The sequence below is a fragment of the Nannospalax galili genome, unplaced genomic scaffold (genome assembly GCF_000622305.1).
Source record: "Nannospalax galili isolate Female #2095 unplaced genomic scaffold, S.galili_v1.0 scaffold405, whole genome shotgun sequence".
NCBI lineage: Eukaryota > Metazoa > Chordata > Mammalia > Rodentia > Spalacidae > Nannospalax > Nannospalax galili.
Window position 1 is genome coordinate 4,560,234 of NW_008354532.1, and position 17,335 is coordinate 4,577,568.

The following is a 17,335-nucleotide window of genomic DNA, read 5'->3' on the forward strand; positions in this document are numbered from 1 at the left end:
ATTGAGGTCTTTGATCCATTTGGAGTTGCTTTTGTGCAAGGTGAAAGATAAGGATCTAGTTTCACTTTTCTACAGTTGGAGATCCAGTTTTGCAAGCACCATTTGTTGAAGATGCTGTCTTTCCTCCATTGTGTGTTCTTGGCACCTTTGTCAAATATCAGGTGGCTGAAATTGCGTATACTCGGGTTTGGATCTTCAGTGATGTTCCATTGATCTATGTGTCTGTTTTTGCGCCAGTACCATGCTGTTTTTATGACTATGGCTCGGTAGTATACTTTGAGATCTGGTATAGTAATCCCGCCCCCCCAGCATTGCTCTTTGTGCTCAGGGTTGCTTTGGCTATTCAGGGTCTTTTGTGCTTCCATATGAATTTAAGGATGCATTTTTATAATTCTGTGAAGTATGTCGTGGGGATTTTGATTGGCATTGCATTGAATCTATATATTGCTTTTCATAGGATGGTCATTTTAACAATATTAATTCTTCCAATCCATGAACATGAGAGGTCCTTCCATCTCCTGGTGTCTTCCTCAATCTCTTTAACTATTTAAAATTTTCATTGTAGAGATCTTCGGTGTCTTTCATCAGATTACTGTTTCAATTTCCTTATATGTATAGGTCTGTTTAAACTGTTGATCTCTTCTTGGTTTAATTTTGGACGGTCCTATGATTTCAGATATCCATCCATTTCTTTTAGATTTTCAAATTTAGTAGAGTATAAGTTTTTAAAATATTTCCTTATGGTGGTTTGGATCTTTTGGGTATTTGTTGTAATGTTTCCCTTTTCATCTCTGATTTTGTTGATTTGGATTTGATCTTTCTTTCTTTGGGTTAACTGGGCTAAAGTTCTGTCTATCTTGTTTAGCTTTTCAAAGAGCCAGCTCTTAGATTCATTGATTCTTTGTATTGTTTTCTTTGTTTCTATTTCATTAATTTCTGCTCTGATTTTTGTTATTTCTTCACTTCTGCTGGATTTGGATTTCATTTATTCTTGCCTTTCCAGTGCCTTGAGTTGTAGTGCTAGGTCATTTATTTGGGCTCTTTCCAATTTTTTAATGTAGGCACTTAGAGCTATAAACTTCCCTCTTAGGACTGCTTTTAATGTGTCCCAGAGGTTGTGTTGTGTTGTATTGTCCTTTTTGTTGAATTCCAGGAATTCTTTTATTTCTTTCTTAATTTCTCCTTTGACCCACTCATTGTTTAGGAGTGTGTTGTTCAATCACCATGAATTCATGTAGTGACTAGGGCTTCATCTAGTGTTGATTTTGAGCTTTATTGATTTATGGTCTGGTAGAATGCATTCAATATTTTTGTATTTGTTGAGGTTTGTTTTGTGGCCCAGTATATGGTAAGTCTTTGAAAAAGTTCCATGAGGTGCTGAGTAGAAAGTGTTTTCTTTGGTGTTTGGGTGGAATAATCAAAAGATGTCTGTTAGGTTCATTTGATGTATGTTATTTAATTCAGATGCTTCTCTGTTTATTCTTTGTCCAGTTGACTTGTCTAATGGAAACAGTGGGTATTGAAGTCCCCTACTATTACTGAGTTGGGGGTAATCTGTGTCTTCAAGTCCTATAGTGTTGTTTTTATGAATTTGGGTGCACCAAAATTTGGTGCATATAGGTTAAGGATTGTAATATCTTCTTGGTTAAATGTTCCTTTGATCAGAATGACGTGTCCCTCCTTATCTCTTCTGATTAGTTTTACTTTGAAGTCTATTTTGTCAGATATTAGAATTGCAACCCCTGCTTGTTTCTTAGTGCCGTTTGCTTGGAATATTCTTTTCCATCCTTTTACCTTAAGGTAGCGCCTGTCCTTGAAGGTGAGATGGGTTTCTTGCAGACAACAAAGAGATGCCTTTTGTTTCTTAATCCATTTGCTTAGCCTGTGTCTTTTGACTGGGGAGTTCAGTCCATTGATATTTAAGGTTATTATTGAAAGGTGTGTATTGGTTGCCATCATTTTAATTGCTGTTCGTATTCTCTGTGTAATTTTGTGTTTCCTAGATTATATCTTTGTTTATTTTCTTTCACTGCCCCTAGGGTATAGTTGTTTCTCGCTCTGCTCTCTGCATTGCTTCAAGTATTCTTTGAAGGGCTGGTTTTGTGGACATGTATTCTTTCAGGCTTTTTGTGCCATGGAAGATTTTTCCCCCTCAACTATAATAGACATTTTTGTTGGTTATAGTATTCTGGGCTGGCATCTATTGTCATTTAGAACTGGAAATACCTTGGTCCAGGCTCTTCTGGCTTTCATAGTTTACATTGATTTCTGATGGGCTTTCCTTTGTATGTGACTTGGTTTTTGTTTTGTTTTGTTTTTTTTTGTTTGTTTGTTTTTGCTGCTTTCAGTATTCTCTCTTTGTTCTGTACATTTAGTATTTTTACTATGATATGTCATGGGAGTTTCTTTTCTGATACTATTTGGTGTTCTATGTGCTTTCTGTATTTGTATGGGGATGTCTTTCCTTAATTTTGGGAAATTCTCTTCTACAATCCTGTTTAAGATCTGGCCAACACCATTAACCTGGGTTAATTAACCTCTTGTATTCCTGTGATCTGTAGATTTGGTCTTTCCATGGTGTCCCACATCTCTTGCATATTCCATTCCTGTGTTTTTTTTTTTAATTTTCCATACTCTTTGCTTGAGTGGTCCAGTTCTTGAATTTTATCCTCCAGTGTTGATATTCTGTTCTCCATTTCATTCATTCTAGAGGTGAGGCTTTCCCCTGTTGTTTCAAGTTGGCTTATTGAGTTTTGCACTTCCTTCTTCATTTCTGCCTGAGTTTTCTTCAATGTTTCTGTTTGTGAATTCATTCAGAAGTTTATCCCTATCCTTTTTTACTTCTTTGATTTGTTTGCTCATGTGTTCTTTAAATTTGTTGAATTCCTTTATCATGTTTATGATTGTTCTTTTAAATTCAGTGTTCTGGGTTATCTTTAGGGAGTTCTCCTTGTAGAACTTGTCTACAGGATTGGTGGGCTTTACTGGGGACATAGTGTTTTGGCTTTCCATTTTATTACTCTTTTCGTTGTGGTTTTGGCATGTGAATTTCTTTTGTTGTTTATGCTTCTGCTATGAGAATTAAGTTGAAGTATGCTTCTGTTTGTATTATCCAGGTGCCTAGATCCTTTCTTTATTGGTTATATAAAGATGGTTGGTACAGGATTCGGGTTCTCTCAGGTTTATTTTGGAGGGAACTGATGGCTTCAGATCAGCTATTCAGGGGTACCCACAGAAGCCCAATTAAGGTTCCAGTCAGGTACACTTGGGCTTCCTTCACCATGTGGAGGCAGGATCCAGGCTCTCTCAGGCAGTTCTGTTCATTGTCAACCCTATGCCAGAGGGAGGCCACAGAGGGGCCAGAACTCAGCACTCTGTTGGTCTGCAGAGCTCCCAACCTTAGCCTACCAAAGCCAGATCTGCCCTGGGGCCTTGGGAGGAGCCTCACAAAATCCCAGGTAGGGGGATGGTATGGTGCAATTAAGGGAAGCTCACCACCACGTAGAGGCAGGATCTGGGGGCTGTCAGGCTGTCCTCTGGGTTCTCAGGCCCTCAGTTGGAGACCAGAGGAAGGCCAGAACCAGGCACTTTCTGGCAGTCTGCTAAGCTCCCAGCCACTTCCCGGATAGAGGTCCAAATCCACCCTTCTCAGGCTGTCTGCTAGGATCTCAGCCTTAGCCTACCAAAGCCAGATCTCACATTACATATTTTTAAGCAAGATAGTAATCAAGCTCACACTGTGTTGGGGATATATAAAATAAACACATAATGTTTGGAAATAGATTATAGAAGAATAAGGGGATCTGTGGGCTGCTGTTTTAGACCTAACAGCTAAGGAAGAAATTTGAGCATACAAATGAAACAAAATGGGAGCTTTGCAGCTACCTAGGAGAAGATCCTTCCAGATAACAAGTATAAAGGCCCTGAGGCAGTTGAAAGGGAGTTACTCCACATAGGAAATAATGCTCATGCCAGAAGCCATGGGTTGCCAAATAAAATGCCCCTCAAGTTATTGGACAGATGTGTTTGGAGACCCCCCCCAAACAATGCAGGCTATGGCCATTGCTCTTGGTTGCCCACCAGAAGTTGATGGCAAGATCCTATAGCAGAAGACACCACACACACACTGATTGGTCTCAGGACATGGAGAAATCAAGCTGATATTAATGAGGAAACCTCTTCCCTGCTGGTAAGGTTTCAGAGTACTGGAAGGTGTTATGTAGGCTGCTGGGGGGAAAAGGTCACCAACACTCTTACCCAACTGTGAACCCTGTGAACTGCAATAATGACAGATGTGGCAAGATAGGCCCAAGGGTAGAACACTGGATGGGGAGTACACAAATGTTATGAGGTAACCAACCACTTTCTCATTGGATTTAAGGATGACTCCACAGAAGAAAAATATGTCTGGTACTGTAAATCTGGCCAAGACCCCATGGTTGGGGAGCTCACAGGCCCCAGGAGTGACTCTACTGTTATTATTCTGTTAAAACAAAGTATCAAACTACCCTCTAAATTTGTATCTCTCTATTGATACATTAGTACAGCCCTCAGACCTTCTCAGAAGTTTCTTTGGTCAGTGGACAGGAATTATTGAAGAAACTCAAACTGATCAAAGTGCAGAGATTAAGTATCAGTGAGGTGCTCAGTCACAAATGAGATATCTCCATTTCAGCCGCACCCTGCCTCCAAGGCTCAGAGACCATCATGGAAGAAAAGACAGAAGGATTATGGGAGCCAGAGTTTAGACAAGACCAGAGCGAAACAGTGTCTTCTGAACATGACAGGACCACTGTGTTCATGAACTCATAGCAGCTGTGGTTCCTGTGCAAGACCTGTACAAGATCAAGCCAGCCAACATTCCAGCGTGGAGCAGTGAGGGGTTCATAAGCCTGAGTCCTTCACTGAGGAGCTATGGACAGTTGATGGCTTCTGGGAGGACAGTCAGTTTTCTGTGGCCCTGTACCCAGGAGTATATGGGCAGCACAAATTGGATGAGTTATTAGAGAGACAGAGAGAGAGAGAGAGAGAGAGAGAGAGAGAGAGAGAGAATGAAGTTAAGGAGGGTAGAGAGGTAGGGGGAGATCCAGAAGTTAGAAGTAGCAGTAGAGGTGAATACAACCAAAAAACATTGTATAAAGTTCTCAAAGTATTATTAAAAATAATATATTTAAGCTGGGCTTGGTGGTGCATGCCTTTAATCCCAGCACTTGGAAAGCAGAGGCAGGCAGATCTCTGTAAGTTCAAGGCCATCCTGGTCTACATAGTGAGTTCTAGGCCAGCACCACTACAAGGAGACCCTGTCTCAAAAAGACCAAAAAATAATAATAAATAATAGATTCTATCAAGACTTACAGTACTTGAGTAAAGAATTTAATTGTTACCCACAGTGCAATGGGAAGCCACTGGAGAGCTTTGAAAGGGAGCGGACAAGATTCAGCATATGACATAAACCTATCACGTTTAGTGACTGATTGCCAAATAAACTACTTTGGCAATAAAAGTATCTGTAAAGACATCAGTCAGAAGAGATTTTCTGTAGCCCAGATGAGAAACGATGATTTCCAAAAATATGAACATAGACTACATCAGAGGCAAAGAGGTCTGTGGTTACACATGACCCTCCCCTGTTCAGGCTTCCTGTCTGAGGGCTGAAAGGTCAGGACCACCTATGCGCAAAGCAAAGAATTCACCCACCAGTGCTTTCTTCCTCAGAGAACATTCTTTCTCCATCTTTGTGTATAAGTCCTCCCACACACAAACCCTCCACCCGAGTGAATCACTTCTCCAGACTGTCATAGTGCTTTGTTTCCAGGCCAGAAGAAAGTTCTTCTGATGGTCAGAGCTGTGCCTCCATATCTAGAATGAAAGCTCCCATGGGATAGCACACGGGTCAGCTGACTCCTGACTGGGATAGCACAGAGCCTTAGGACAAACAGCCTGACTCATGGTGTACATTACCTAAACTCTAAATTTCTAACAGGTAAACTGTTACACTCTTGGTTGAGCAAATTCTGCAGAACTGAGAGGGTAGGGCTGGATTCCCAGAGTCATTGGCCTCCTGTCCTGAGCAAAATTCTGGTTCCAAAAGAACAATTTCTGAAGATACCTTATAAACAACTAGCAACTGAAAAGTCCATTTAGAAAAGTCTAACAGAGTTCCCTCGGTGCCTGGTTTTAGCAACAGATATGCGTCAGGGCTGCCTGTATCAAAGATGATCACCATAATAAACAGACTTTCACCATGGCTAGACCCACAGGAGACTCAGCCCAGGAGCATCCTCAGAGATTAGTTCACTCCCTGTTCCTGGTCAGAATTTGAGCTATTGACACTGAGCTTCAACTCTACAGGAACTATACTTCTCTCTAAGCTCTTCTGAGAAAATGCATACACATTTACTAAACAGACTTTTCTAAATCCCCTATGGCAGTTTCATCCAAACTTGAATTTTCTTATTTCCCAAACCTGTATCTGTGCATTGCCATAAGCCTAAGGGCTTTGTCTTTAAGTCATTGTTTGTTTGGTTGGTTGGTTCGTTGGTTGGTTCATTGCTTTGGTTTTTATTTATTTTTATAAATAGTATTGTGCTATAGCCCAGGCTGGCCTTGAATTTGCTTTGTAGCTGAGGATGACCTTGACATGGTGATTCTCCTGTCTCCATCTCCCACGTGCTAGGATTATAGGCATGAGTCACCACACCCTGCACGTCATTGTTGCATCCCTGGGCTCAGAACAGGAGACACATAAGAGACACTAAATACAAGTGATTTGCTTTATACAGAAACTGGTTTCAAAACTTATCCAACACTAACCTGTGATTCCTAGTTGTCTTCCCCCATTGCCAACTATATCTCAATTAATTCAAGGCTTACAATTTTTAAAGTTTCTCAAAAACAAAATAAGTTGCTTATTTATTTTTAAAAGAAATGCTTAATGTATGTTACCTTCAAAGGGCTCTAGACTCTTCCCAGTCATCTAGACATCCCACTTCTTAATCACATCTTGAACTCAAAGGGACCTGAAATATTTTAGTTCATCAAAATAGGGCACACGTGCCGTTCTAAGAGCTCTTGTAGGTATGTTTTCCAGTCCTAGGATCCAGCTCAGCAAAGATAGAATTGCTATATCCAGGGAGTACCCACCACAGGGACTTATGATACCACTACCACATTAAAGGCCACCAAAGGTTTTGATGGGATCCTCTGCCCAAGCTAAAACATGGGACAACCAGAAACTTTACCACTCATTCATGACTCAAGAAAGCCACCAACACACAGCTTCCTTCAGCTGCTTCCTTTTACGGGGTCTCTGTGTTCTTGTTTGTTCCCTGTGTGGTTCATATCTTCCTATAAATCACATAACTCAAAAGCTCTTCAGTAAAATAGTTAATTTGCAAATAGGGCTGGGGCTGGAGCTTAGTTGATATAGTGCTTGCCTAGCATGCATGAAGCTCTGGGTTTGAGCTCCTGCATCTCATAAAACCAGGTGAGGTGATGCTCATTTGTAATCCCAGCACTCTGGAGGTAAAGCAGGCAGATCATTAGTTTAAGGTCATCCTTAGCTATATACAGTACATTGATTTTTCTTATTTCCCAAACTTGCATTGCCATAAGCCTAAGGGCTTTGTCTTTCTTTAAGAGTCCTATTATTTGGTTGGTTAGTTGGTTCATTGTTTTGGTTTTTATTTATTTATTTTTTTAGATAAGGTCTTGATGATGTAGCCCAGGCTGACCTTGAACTTGCTATGTAGCTGAGGATGACCATGAGATCCTCCCTCAAAACAACAATAATAATTTGAAAACAATAAACAGCAATTGTTCTAAAGGAGCATTTTTGCTCTTAAAATAATGACTAGGGGCCTGGCATGGTGGCGCATGCTTTAGTCCCATCACTCAGGAAGCAGAGACAGGCAGATATCTGTGAGTTCAAGGCCAGCCTGGTCTACGTAGTGAGTTCTCGGCATGGTGGCGCATGCTTTAGTCCCATCACTCAGGAAGCAGAGACAGGTAGATATCTGTGAGTTCAAGGCCAGCCTGGTCTACGTAGTGAGTTCTAGGCCAGCTGGGGCTATAGGGAGACCCTGTCTCAAAAAGACCAAAAAATACAATACAATAATGACTAGGGACTAGAATGATGGCTCAAGAGCACTGGCTGTTTTTGCAGAGGACACGAGTTCATTTCCCAACACCCATGTGGCAGATAACAACAATCTATAACTCTAGTTGCAAGGGATCTGACACACTCTTCTGGCACCAACAGGCAGTACACAGTATGGACTCACATGCAGGCAAAACACTCATACATACAAAATAAAAATAAATAAATCCACGGATGAAGGACTGGTGCCAAGCAAGAGAGGAACAAGAAAAGCAAACCTGGATGCACCAGAGCAAAATACACACTTGAAGATACTTTGGCTTCAAAGCAATCATGGAGAGGCTGGTACCTGGTGTCCACAGATGACCATGGACATGCACAGAGAAAGATAACTGCCAATATGAATGGAAATTCCTACATCCAGCAGGAATCTTCAAATTTGTACAAAAGAGGAAAAAACAAAATGGGGAATTCAGCACTAGCAGACTCTCAGGAAAGTGACCCCAGATGGAAAGATTAATCTCTGTCGATCTTAGATGAACTGGAGACCACTAATCACCATTTCCATAGACAAAATGCATGGAAGAAATAATATATTCAAAATAATAAGAAAACAGAGGGTGAAATGGAAGAAAGGAAAAGCATAAAATAGGGTAAAAAAAAAAAGCATTAACAAAGCAAAAGTGAAATAAACACCGAGCATATGAATTGACAATGATGACAGCACTGTAAGATCTGAAGAATCGTCAAAGGGTTGTCGAGATGGCTCAGTGGGCAAAAGGGCTTACCACCAAACCCAAGGGCGTGAGTTCAATTCCCGGAACTCACATGGTAGGAGAGACAAATTCCTGCAAGTTCTGACCTCAATTCATGTGATGTCATACATGCACGGTACATGTGCACATATAGACACACACACACACACACAATCAATCAATCAATGTAAAGCATTTTTTTAAGTAAAAGGAGGATGGTTAGAATTCAAGTTCCAGAATCCTTTTTTCAAGAGAGTTAGGAAAATGATCAAGGGCTGGAGAGATGGTACAGCAATTAAAGGCTTAAGCTCACAACCAAAAAGAAAATGACCAACCTTAGTTAAGGTAAGTGTGCAAATTAAAATTTTTAAGGTAACTCCCAAATACATAAAATTAGACTCATCTCCAGTTTGCACAGGGAAAATAAATAGAAGTAACAAGTCCAGAAGGAGGAAGAAAAAGGGAGAGAAAAGCAAGCCCAAAATAAAAGGGTAAAAACAAATGAAAATACATCATCACAGAGACAGAAATGCTGCTTCTCCGCACTGGTCGGTTGTGTAAAATGAAAACCTTTTTAGGACCAACCTGTTTGTGGTAGTTTCCACCCTAGAGCTGAATATGCTGATACCCCGCCAGGAGGCAATCCTGATTCCCACCAAACTAGGGCCAAGAGTGGCTTATGACTTATACCTGGAGCCATGCACAGGCAAGCTTACAGTAAAGTTGGAAATAGTCTCACTGCCAATCAGAAGTAACTGGATAGGAAAGGGAATTTCATAACTTATGAGATTCAACCATGGTCTACTATTGGCCTGGGTTGTGAGAACACAGATGCTTGTTTTTCATCATTGCCCTTGAAGTGTGCTTACATTATTTCATGTCCTCTTCTGGATTTGCTATTGTTTTTCAATAAATAAAAAGATCTTGGGCATGGCTGTACATACCTATAGTCCCAGCATTAGGAGAGGTAGAAGCAAACGGACTCCAGACTACACAGCAAGACTCTGCTTGCCCAGCAGGATGCCGCAGGCCTTTGGTCCGGGCACTTGGGAGGCAGAGGCAGGCAGAGGCAGGCAGAGGCAGGCAGATATCTTCTGTGAGCTCCAGGCCAGCCAGTGCTACACTATGAGATCCTGTCTCAAACAAACAAATAAACAACAAATATACTCCACTCAAAAAAAAAAAAAAAGAAAGAAAGAAAGAAAGAAAAGGAAAAGGGGGAGGGAGGGAGAAGGAAAGGGGCAAGAATTAGAATTGGATTATTGCAAAAGGGTATTACAAAGCCAGTAAATGGAAATCTTGACTCTATAGCTGTAATGCTGTAACTTGGGAGACCCAGATTCAGCTACATGAGACCCTGTCTCACAAAAACAAAGCAACCCCTAAAAAGCATACTGCTTTTGTCAAGATCCTTTCTAGGGCACCTAAAGTGCCAATCGCAGACTCCATCTTCCAGCACAACCTTCTCTGTCCAATCAGAAGGCAGTTTAGGACAGTAACACCACACACGGCATCAAGAGCAGCTGTAATCACAGGAAACCACCAACCCCTATAGGTATCTACAGAATGCCCAGAGAGCCACACCAGCGATGAAGGAATGACACAGTCACCAAGATCATTTCTCATACCTGGGAAATCTTGATGCAGGAACCTTCCTGGAGACAGTCCTCTGCATAGACTGCTGCCAGCCAATACTATGTCATGAATACATTCATTGCTTTGCACAGGCTTCTTCCAAGCCCAGGGTGTACGACGGTATTTCAGAAATTCTTAGCAGTTCTCAAACCAGTTGTCTGTAAATCTAGTCAGAACAAAGTGTTGGAGAAAAAGAGCAACCTCAAGGCTCAGGTAATGAAATCTATGTAAGGGTTAGATGCAAGGCCAGATCTGATGGGAGTTTTTCTAACAAACCCTTGATATCTCATCAATTACTGTACTGAATATTCAGGACTACTAGACACTGAACATTGTGTGTGTGTGTGTGTGTGTGTGTGTGTGTGTGTGTGTGTGTTTCAGACAGGGTCTCATACTATAGGCCAAGCTGGACTGGAACTCACTATGTGACCCAGACCATCCTCAAACTCTAAGTAATCCTCCTGCCTCAGTCTTCCAGGTGCTGAGATTACAAGCATAAATCAACACAGTTCAGCTTTGAAAACAGTATTTGTTGTCTCCCTCCTCCACTTCCTCCTTCTTTTGAGACATGGTCTCCCATAGTCCAAGGTGGCCTCAAACCCACTATGTAGCCAAAGATGACCTTAAACTTCGGATTCTCCTGTCTTCACTTCTTCAGTGCTGGGATTACATAACTGTGTGCCACCACTGAACACTATTTCTAAAGTGAATATAAAACAATACTAGAGCTGAGGCTGTGGCTCAATTGGTAGAATGCTTGCCTAGCATGCATGATGCTCTAGATTGGATCCAACAGGACATAAAAAAAAAAAAACAAGTATGGCGACATAGGCCTGAAATCCTCAGGAAGTAGAGGCAGGAAGATCATAAACTCAAGGTCAGGCCGGGCATGGTAGAACACGCCTTTAGCCCCAGCACTTGGGAGGTAGAGGCAGGAGGATCTCTGTGAGTTTCCAGTCAGCCTGGTCTACATAGCAAGTTAGAGGGCAGCCAGGGCTACAATGAGAACCTCTCTCAAAAAAAAAAAAAAAATTCAAGGTCATCCTCAGTTAGTTTGAGGCCAGCATAGGCTATCTGATACCCTGTCTCAAAAAAAATTGATCAAAATAATATTAAGGAAGTTCTAAGGGGCATGAGCCAAATCTGAGCACTTTCCAAAACCAGACTTCAATAGCAGTTATTCCTCAAGAACTCAAAAACTGGTATAACTCAAGGTCCCGTGAGACAGAAGTTCTGACTGAGGTGGTGCTGGATTAACTAATATTAACTAGCATTATTAACTAGTATTATTAACTGGCATTATCATTTTCACAAGGCTCTCGGAAAGACACATTTTATCTGTGTTCAAAACCAGCAACTACTAACTGTTCTATTGGCTTTTCTGAGAACTGGAAAATGAAATAGATTTATTACTTGAAGTCCTATTAAAATTTGAAAAGTGAAAAGAAACAGGAACCTCTCTGAGAAAAACAACAAACACAAGGCCACTTCAGCATAGCTGGGTGTGCTTATTCTCCATCAAAATCACCCTGATAAGTTTCAGGGAGAGCCCGGTTTGGCGGCGCACGCCTTTAATCCCAGCACTTGGGAGGCAGAGGCAGGCAGATCTCTTTGAGTTCAAGGCCAGCCTGGTCTACATAGTGAGTTCCAGGACAGCTGGGGCAATAGAGAGACCTTGTCTCAAAAAGTCCCCCCCCCAAAAAAAGAGTTTCAGGGAGAGGGATTACACTAAAGCAATAACGTGGGCCCCAGTGAGATCAGGAGCTAGCTGACCATGAGATGAGGGAAATCAGCCTGCAGATTTTTCTTTGGGATCCAGCCCATCTAGTGAGACACAAGTATGCACTGACAGCCTTGTGCCAGGCCTGCCTATCAATTTAAACATAATTGCCCGAGTTCATCTGCAAAATACTTGAAGTCTGGGACCAGACTTCCAAATAACTGGGCTAAAAAGAGGTGGGAAAAAGAGCAAGGGTTGATGTTCAAGCTACCCAGGTGTTCTGGCCCAATAAAGTCTAAGTGTGTCACTAAATGAAAGCAAAACAGCCTTTGTTTGTAACAGGAAGGAGGAAGGGAGGAAAAAACAAGCAACACTTGTTTAAAAATATAAAATTTATTTATAGTAAGACAGTTCACATTCTATACATGGTTACCCGATAATTCTCTCAAGAGAACACTCAAGAGTTCACAGCAGTATTATAGAGCTATCAAATATTGCTTATACTATTTGAGTTGGGGAATGCTTATTTTCCCCCTTTAAAAAATTTAAGGCTCAGTTTCCAAAAGGTAATTATACCATTTATTTTTTCTGCTTAAAAGACTGGGAACGTTTGGGATTGGACCTCTAAGGTGAAGGGGGAGCGGCAGGCTCCACACACTTTCATACTGAAACCTCCCATTTGAAAATCATGTTTGATCACAAACACCAATCACTAGATGAAAGTGGATCTTTAGCACACTAACAGGAAAAGCTAATTATGCTTTTTCTCCCCGCCACTGCTGGCTCAAGTGTGTTGTGACTTGCCTACACATAAATACAAACATGCTGTCTCTTCTCACTTTTCCTTCATGAAGCAGTATTTTCTAACACGTTAGGAAAAAATAATTTCCAGTTCCACCTTTAAGGTCAAGTGATCACGTTTGTCTTCTCCCCTAAAATACAATCCTTCATTTTTCTTTTCAGCCTTATGGCAGAATTTATCTGTAATGGCAGCCTTACATTGACATGAAATCCATCATTTCAGATCTTGAAGGGAACTGCTGGGCATAGAGGCTCATGCCTGTAATCCTAGCACTTGGGAAGTGGAGGCAGGATAATCAAAGAGTTCAAGGCCAGCCTTGGCTACATAGTGTTTGAGGCAGGCCTAGGGTTACGCAAGACTCAATAAAATAAAATAAAAAATAAAATAAAGTTAAAATAAAATAAAATAAAAGAGATTAAAGGGATTAGAGTGTTTTTTGAAAATTGCCTTATTAACAACTTCCAAACACAGTCTGGAAGCACTTTTTGTATACAAATTCTTCATTCAGTCACCAATGACTCCATCATTTTACAAAAGGCAGAATCTGCTTCAACTCGAGAACCTTCCTACAACTGAGACTAATGCGACATCAAAGAGCCACCTGTAGGTTCCGCCTCTGGCATAAAGAGGTAGAGACAATCATCCCATAGAAGATTAACGATAAATGAAAAAAACAATACAACAAACAAAATTTAACATTTTCTCTTCTTCCAAAGGCCTATTTGGGAAGTCAAGTTTATCCACAGAGGACTTCAGTCCACTTCCAGGTTGGGAGCTCCATTGCCCACGATCATCTTGCTGTAATTCTTCTGCTGCTCCTCCTTATAGGTGTCCTTCACCTTTGCTCTCTTCAGCCCTCCATCCCTGGGAACAGAAAGGTAATTACAGAAAAGGTACTCTCCAGCTATGGCAAAATGGCTATACTCCCGTGTCTCTAGGTGCCATGACACGGAAACAGCAAGTCAGCAAGGGGGCAAAGAAACCACATGAAGAAGCAGGAAGACCAGATAACAGTCTCTGTTCTACAAATTACCAAACACACGCTCTTTTGAGGAAAGGGCACGCTCTCTGGTGCTTCGTTATCACAGACAGCACTATCGGTCCCACTCCACTTCTTCATGAAGACGCGTTTTCATCTTCTTCTGGTGCTGGGGATCAAACCCAGGGCCTTTTGCATGTTAAGCAAGCACTTTACCACTGCACTACACCCCAGCTTCCATTTTGTGTCTTTGTAGAAGTTAGAGCTGCTGTATTCTATATTTGATTGAAACAAGGACTGTCAAAATCAAGATGCTCCCCCAGCCTTTTCCCTCAGGAAAACCAAACATCGGTTTTCATCTATTTGTGTCTCACTAGGAAATCCCATGAAAAGCATTAGAAATACACACAAGAGTGGTGGTGGGCTGTACATGCCTGGGTTATAAGTGCGGGTCAGTTTCCTAAATATAAACAAGTTAATGATTATTCAAATTTAACCCTATGTTAAACTTATTCAAAGCACTGTATTTCCCATATTTATGCTTTCATATTCCAAAACAGATTCAAGATAAAACAAATAAAATCATAAATTGCCTTTGACCGTGAGTCAGTGCCAGAGTAAGCCGTATTCCCTAATTTGGAGCCTGGAAATCGTTGAACTCACTCCAGCTTGTGAAACACAGACCTGTCTGGGTTACAAGGACTCTGCATGCCTTTCCTTCTTTAGACTACATAAGGAACAAACTGGGAGGATACTGGGATACCAGGGTTGCTGCCCACTCCTCTGCTAATGTATTAGATGATAACTTCTAGGAGAGTGCAGACTGAAAGCTTGCTTACTTTCTACTGTGAGTACTGAACTTTAACCCAGTTAAGCAAGTTCTGATGCTGTTGACTACTGGAGGGTTATACAGTGAACTCAACACCAAGGGGACAGATCTTGACCTTCACAGACAGCTGTTTGAGGCCTGTGAAATATTCTGACTCATAGAGTCAAACCTAAAGTACAGTCCACAAGTAGTAAGTCTTCAACTTCAAAATGAACCATGGTCCACAGATTTTCCAGTGGATCAGTTGCGGGAAGTTTCCATAAAATACAATTATAGATTGTGGTAGGGTCCTCAGAATTGTGCACCCAAGCCTCTTTTCTCCAAATGAGCTGCCTCTAATTATTCATAGCATTTACATTAATTCTCAGTAGTGAGAAATAAAGGGAAGAAGAGAGAAGGACCTTTCTCCCTCTCTAAAGCCCAGGCTGAAAGGGTGGTGGTGCTGCTGCTGCTGTTGCTGCTGCTGCTGATGGTGATAGTGATGATGCTAACAGTGTTTCTTCTGGAGCCTCGAGCATTATTTTTGAACATTTCTCCTTCCCAAGCACCAAGCAAACCTCTTGATGTTCTAACCATGCCACCTCTAGGGACTTCAAAGTTTTACCCAACTCCCCACTGCAGTAACAGCTCTTCCAGAAGGCACTAGCCACACTGGGAGCCAGTTTAAGATCATACAGCCATAGTGGTTCTTATTCCATTCACAAGCAAATCAGATGTGCCATTTATACTCAGCAGGGAGGGGACAATACATCTGGAGAGGCAGGGAGGCTGTTTTCTTTTAGGAAAAGAGGACAAGTAGTTGAAAGTAATCTTTATAAAACTCCATATTGCCCAATAAAAGGAAATGGAAAAATTCCGAGGACTTTTGTTTGTTTCCTTGAGTTAAAGTCTTTATAGCCCAGCTGACCTGAAATTCACTATGCAGCCCAGGCAGGCCTGGAACTCATGGAAATCCTCCTGCCTCCACCTCCCAGTACTAGGAGTATAGGTGTGAACCACTACATTTGCCTGGCTGGAGATCTTTGTTGGTCGTTAAATAAATCTGATGGTGAGTCTGCCCTGTAGCTGACTCTCTGTGCTGTTTATCTCTGAATGCTTTCTTTCACAGATCTAAAGACACACACTTTCATATTGGCTTCTGAAAAGGTGCAACAGGACTAGAATGTCAGGTAAGAGGAAGAGTTGGAAAAGAGGATTTAAGAAAAAGAAGAGACTAGTGTGACAGCACACACCTTTAGTTGCAGGACTCAGGAGGCAGAGGCAGGTGGACCTCATAGAAAAACGGTTACATAGAAAAAAGGCATGAGGATGAGGACGAAGAGGAGAGCAACAAGAGGAAGGCAGCTCCACATGAACTTGGATCATAGGACTAAGCCTAAAATTCTGTGATGTTATAGTGGCTGACATTTACTTTAACATTTCCAGATTAGATTGCATAATGCAAAATGTTTGTCTTAGCCTACAGCTTAGGCCGATCAGTTGCTTGCTGTCAGTCAAGAATTCATAGTCTCATCAAGTATCTAACCTACAACTTCCAACTACCGTCCTCTCCTGTCAGTTCCCAAATCTTGGCTAATTAGCCTTATGACTTTTTAGTGATATGCCCTATCAATGGCTAAAGAACTATAAAAATACAGCCATTCCTTCTTTTTCAATATTTAATTTTTATTTTTCATTGTGTGTATATGTGTCTGTGTGTGTCTATGTGGGGGTATATATGCACGTAAGTGCAGCTGTCCTCAGAGGACAGAAGTATACCATCCCCTGGAGCTGGAGTTACAGGTGGCCGTGAGCAGTCTGACATGGGTGCTGAGAACCAAACTCAGAACCTTTGCAAGAGCAGTAAGTACTTTAAACTGCCGAGGCATCTCTCTAGTCCATGTCGTTCTTCTGAAGACATGGTGCCTAATAATCCTAAGCCCCTAAATTGGATCTGAGGGTTCTTGGTTGCTGTTAACACAGGAAACCAAATCTTAGAACATCAGTACAATGGTCTCAAATAAACTGATTGTGTACAGTGTTTTTGAAACATCAAAAAAGGTCACAGAGATTTTACTGAATTTTCTAGACTTGAAATATAGGCTACTTTGTGACAGCCTGTTAATATACAAGTAAGGATTGACTTCCTACAAGGTGGGTATAGTTATCCTTAATGCTGTACTATGAATGTTTCTATTCTCATAAATTCACATGTTGAAACACAAATTTCCAATGTGATGATATTAGGTAATGAAGACTTTAGGGAGTACATTAGAGTTGGATGAGGTGATAAAAGTGGGGCCCTTATAGTGAAGTTAGTGTCCTTATAAGAAGAGGTAAGAGCCACGTGTGGTGGCGCACACCTTTGATCCCAGCCCTCCAGAGGCAGAGGGAGGTAGATCGCTATGAGTTCAAGACCAGCCTGGTCTACAGGATGACCCTGTCTCAAAAAGACAGAAGAAGAAGAAGAAGAGGAGGAGGAGGTGGAGGAGGAGGAGGAGGAGGAGGAGGAAGAGGAGGAGGAGGAGGAAGAGGAAG

The 17,335-nt window shown here is 41.5% G+C and overlaps 1 protein-coding gene across 5 annotated transcripts in view; it reads right to left on the minus strand.

The window, feature by feature from the left end:
* Positions 1 to 12,582: 12,582 nt before the first annotated feature.
* Positions 12,583 to 17,335, minus strand: part of Gpat3 (glycerol-3-phosphate acyltransferase 3) — a 70,477-nt gene continuing 65,724 nt past the window's right edge. For all 5 annotated transcript variants that reach the window (XM_029555336.1, XM_017802853.2, XM_017802854.2 and 2 more), the window contains one exon: positions 12,583 to 13,874. In XM_029555336.1, coding sequence (XP_029411196.1) covers positions 13,763 to 13,874 — 112 coding nt within the window. In that variant the 3' untranslated portion in view covers positions 12,583 to 13,762. The remainder of the gene's footprint in view (positions 13,875 to 17,335) is intronic.